General features: G+C 39.8%; 1 protein-coding gene across 1 annotated transcript; it reads left to right on the top strand.

The window, feature by feature from the left end:
• Positions 1 to 3,036: 3,036 nt before the first annotated feature.
• fgfbp3 (fibroblast growth factor binding protein 3) lies at positions 3,037 to 4,646 on the top strand. The gene is made up of 2 exons (XM_028792709.2): positions 3,037 to 3,133; positions 3,657 to 4,646. Exon 2 carries the CDS (start codon positions 3,758 to 3,760, stop codon positions 4,391 to 4,393), a length of 636 nt encoding a protein of 211 aa, XP_028648542.1. The 5' UTR covers positions 3,037 to 3,133; positions 3,657 to 3,757; the 3' UTR covers positions 4,394 to 4,646.
• The last annotated feature ends 356 nt before the right edge of the window (positions 4,647 to 5,002 follow it).

Raw genomic sequence — 5,002 nt, 5'->3', positions numbered from 1 at the left:
TATAAGAGTCAATCAATATTATGGGATTCACAAAATGGCACAGTGGTTAATGCGGCAGACCCAAATCTCCTGCCATTTTCTTCCAGTGTCTGCAAGACATTTCTGTGTTCCTACATCATAAAACCTAAAATCACGTCACATTTGATGACTTTTCCAACAATTTTCAATCAAAGCTTTCATTTGCAGAATTTTAGCAAGTCAAAGGCAAAGTCAAAGGTGGTGTGCTTCCAGGAAAGCCAATCGCATAGTCTGACATACTTAGCGATTCACTCCAAATAGCACACTATTCGCTCTGAAAAAATCAAACAAATTGAAGTCATAGGGATGGGCTTTATGGGCTGACAGCCAATGAATGCTTATCTGGAAGTACAATGCATAGAATGCAGTGAGGAGGAATAAGGAACTTCACAAGCATAAGGGAAGCTCTTCTGTCTGAGTGTGTTGTGTTTTAGGTACCACAACAGAAGGGAAAAAAGAAAAATGGGTAAAGTTTGTAATTGAACTCACTGTACCTTCCAACCCTTTGTACAGCACGACTTCATCAGGCAGCATGAAACTGGCTGTCAGAAAAAAGGGGTGAGCATGACTGTACTAAAAAGTGGGTACGCAGTCTCTAAATTTGACATGCCCAGCAATTTTCAGCCATGGAAATCAACAAGGTCAGCAACATCCATTGGAGAGTCTGACATACATTATGACTAAAAGTTGTATAATGTAACATCAACTTTACTTCACTTTGTCTATTTTGACTGAATGTGACTCTTCCACCCAGGGCTGGCACATGTTTACATCTAATGCTTCTGGGTATTCATTGCAGTTTTCAGTTATATGCTGGCAACAGACAAAAAATAAATAGTTTGTCTTGTTCATGATGAACTCATTTTGAAGTAACAGTCTCGATCCACTGTACTAATTCCTTTCATAATTACAAACACTGTCACCTCTTAATCTTGTTTTGCTTTAACTTGAAAAGGCTCAGCTCTTCTAATCTTTCCTCATAATTCATCTCCTGTAGCCCTGGAATGAGCCTAGTCACTCTTCTCTGGACATTTTCTAGCGCTGCTATGTCCTTTTTGTAGCATAGAGACCAAAACTGCACACAGTACTCCAGATAAGACATCATCAGTGCATTATAATGCTTAAGAATAAGCTCTTTGGACTTGTACTCCACACATCATGCTATACCACCTAACATTCTGTTTGCCTTCTGAACACTGTTGGGAAGTTGATAGCTTAGAGTCCACTATGACGCCTAAATCCTTCTCATAAGGTGTACTCTCGATTTTCAGACCCCCCATTGTGTATTCAAACCTAACACTTTTACTTCCTATGTGTTTTACTTTACATTTACTGACATTAAATTTCATCTGCCACAAATCTGCCCAAGCCTGTATGCTATCCAAGTCCTTCTGTAATGATTTAACGGATTACAAATTATCTGTCAGTCTACCTATCTTGGTGTCATATGCAAACTTAACCAGCTTGTTACTTATATTCCTATCTAAGTCATTTATATATATTAAAAATAGCAGTGGCCTCAGCACTGACCCCTGTGGAACAGCACTTTTAACATCAGCCAATTCTGAAGAACCATCACCCTCTGCTTCTACAAACATCCCCCTGAACTCCCACTTCTTTTAGTTTGATGCCCAACCTCTCATGTGGCACCTTATCGAATGCTTTCTGAAAGTCAAGATAAATAATATCATATGCTTCACTTTGATCATATAAGTTTGTTGCTTCCTCATAGAATTCCTTGTTAATAAAACACGACCTCTCTCTTTTGAACCCATGCTGACTGTTCAGTAAAACTCCTGTACTTGTCATGTGCTGCTCATTAATTTTTCCATTATTTCCATTAATTTTCCTGTGATGCATGTTAAGCTTACTGGCCTATAGTTGGTTGGATCTGTCTGGTCACCCTTTTAATATAATGGGATAATATTTGTCATTTTCCAGTCCTTCAGAATCTCCCCAGTGTGCAGTGACTTCCTAAAAACATGTGTCAAGGGGTTTATATATGTACTGACTAGCCTCCTTAAGAACTCAAGGGTAAATATTATCTGGTCCTGGTGATTTGTTTGATTTCAGCCTAAGATGGTCCCTTGCCCCTTTCCTATTATTTGTGTCTTCTGACATTTCTAACACAGTCTAGTGTTCCAAACTTGGCGTAGTTGAAAGAGTACAGCCGTATAATAGAAATGAGCAGCCTTTTCGATGCTTGCAGCCTCATTTTGCATTTCTTGATTCGTTTTAACAGCTATTACATTTCATATTTCTTTCTCATTTCAGTCTGTAACACTCTTGAATTTTTTTAAAGGTAATATACATTTATAGGGCCCTTATTGTCATTTGTACAGGGCACAGTGTTGTTCTTACTTGTATGTGCTAATTAACTCTCCATGATTAGTGAATATAACTACCTTACCTCAAAATTTCCATCTTTCTTTCCTTACATATGGATCATGCAAATGCCGTTTTATAAGAGTAACAAGGCATTCAAAAGTGTCTAATTTTCAGTTTATTAGAAATCTGTTTAAACCATTTTATAGCACTTTCATTTCCGTATTTTGCATTAGTTTATAATTGCTTTAACTTTACAAAAACATTCCTAGCCTACATTACGGTGTGTGAACTCACTTTCATTCTCTATGCATCACACACTAGCACAGTTATGGTGCATGGGGCAGGGGGATGGATTGTGCCATAAACCTGCTGTTTTCTTCCTCCAATTCAGATTGGCATAACAGTGTGTGGTCGCTTCTAGCAATGTGTCTTTCAGGAGTTTTTCAGAGCTGAATATCAAAAATGGAAGCACATCAACAAAAAGAGGGGGCTGTGCAGCCTATCAGGCTATTGAGTGGATGCACACAAACATGTTTGAACCCATCGGCCTCCCCCAGACATAAATCAGTGTGCTGGCCAGGCTGCGAGGGGTTGCTCCTCTTTTGTGCTCTGAGACTCTGGCTGCCTGTGTGAGGCGGATTTGGGAGGGGCCCAGCTTTGGGGAGGTCTCTGGTTACCCATTGATAATGTGCATTCTCCTGCCCGGCTGCCCCCAGTCCTGAAGCAGCTCGCCTGTGAAGGTTTCTCTCCCCACACTCCAGGGACAGACGACTTCACTCAGTGTAGGGTAAGTGAAGAGAAAGAAAAAGAAGAGCAAACCCTGCAGATGGGGAGCACCCTCCATGGGATGCACGGCTTTTTAGGGTTTTGAACATTTTAAACTTTCCAATAATATTTAGTTGGGTGGCTTACTGCATTCAGAACAAAGGCAGGAAGTAAAAAAATCCTGTAGGTGAAAATGTTGGTATTATAACAAACTTCAAAGTATTATTTTCAGAGTTGGCAAATGAATTAAACAAATTGCTTTTGGCATTTCATATGACTGATAACTCTTATACCAGAAGGCATATATTGCTTTAAATTTGATAAAAATGTTTTAGTACATCAGCTAAAGAATTTCTTTCACTCCATCACTTAAGAAGATTAGCATAACTTGAAAAGGGCTGACTGAGGAGAACGTGTAGAAGCAGTGGCGAGCTTTCAGAGCCTTAATGCTTATAAAAGTTAAACAACTTCAAATGGAGCTAAATGACTGCAATGTTATAATTCTGTAATGATTGATTAATTTACTTGTCGTTACTTTCTCCAAGGTGCTGTGCATGCAGAGCATTCCCCCGTGACTTCATTCATTTGGACTAATGTTAGCCTGCACCTGAGGGTCTATTCTATAAGAGATAGCAACTCCTGGGAGATGAGACTACTCTGTGTCCTCATTTTACTTGCCTGTCTTAATGGCCTACAAGGGACGGAGGGCAAGAAGGAAAATGGCAAGAAGGCCAAGAGCAAATCCAACTCAAATTCAGGGGAGCTTACAACAAAAGACAATCATAGGTGCACCTGGGAGACCTCAGGTGAGGTGGACGTCAGCCTCCTCGTAAACTGCAACCTGCAAGACAAGACCTACTGGTGCAGGTATGCTGGTCAGCCAGACCTGTGCCCGAGTTATCGAACCAAACCGAGCCAGTTTTGGAAGCAGGTCGTGGGGAGACTCAAAAAGAAGAGAAACGCCTGTGAGGGGGACAAAATCCTTAAAACTAGGATGTGCAAAAAGGCTCCAGACGAGGCGCAGATGAAGCTCTCTCAAAACAGCAGTCCAGATGAGAGTGTGCCAGAGAAAGTCAAAAGCAAAGGGAGCAGCAAAAAGAAGGAGGTCACTCCAGAGGTAAGCAGCAAGAAAAAGGAAAAGAAAGCACCCATACCTGAACCACAAGATCTTGGAGAGGTAAATGACGACAACACAGAGTCGGAAGTAGAGCCCATTGAGAACTACTGTGCAGAGGGCTGGGATTCGTTCTGCCGAATTTTTGTCAAGTTATTTAATGGCTGAAACACAACTAAAAGCCCCTGCTTTAACTACCTGAGACCTTTTGTTTTTACTTGCTAAAAAGTCTTAAACAAATTTTAATAAGAATTAGCAGTCTGCTGATTTATATATATAAAACTTTGTATATATACTGTGTTTGATTATATGGTGAATTAATTTTTAAAACACGTTCAAATGTGTGCCTAACATTGCTTTTTTTGTACTTGTTATAATCAAAAAGTTCTTTACGTATCAATAAACAATTTATAGTTTTACAGTGCGTGCCTGACCTCCTTCATGAAGTAAGCTTAAAGCAGATCTCCTGTCTGGCTGGAGCCATCTTCATTGTTAAAGACCTTAAACTGAGAGCAAACAAAGCTGAATGTGCTGTTTGAGCTGCTGCGCTGCAATCCCCTTGGCACGTTTGAATTAAATAGTAGGTCAGTATGATGCTCAGCAGTGTGATTATTGGATAAATTAATTAAAATAGTTTAACTTTTAGAAAGGTGGCTGACAGACTTGCATAACTAAATGTCCAAAATCCTTCAAGAAATGTTCTCTTTTTAGGTTATGATATTTGCATAGCACCTTGCATGGTGTTCAGCATACTAAATCACCTTCCATAAAAAATTA

Source organism: Erpetoichthys calabaricus, chromosome 2, assembly GCF_900747795.2.
Source record: "Erpetoichthys calabaricus chromosome 2, fErpCal1.3, whole genome shotgun sequence".
NCBI lineage: Eukaryota > Metazoa > Chordata > Cladistia > Polypteriformes > Polypteridae > Erpetoichthys > Erpetoichthys calabaricus.
Note: the sequence above shows the minus strand (reverse complement) of the source record. Positions and strands in the feature narration are given on the sequence as shown.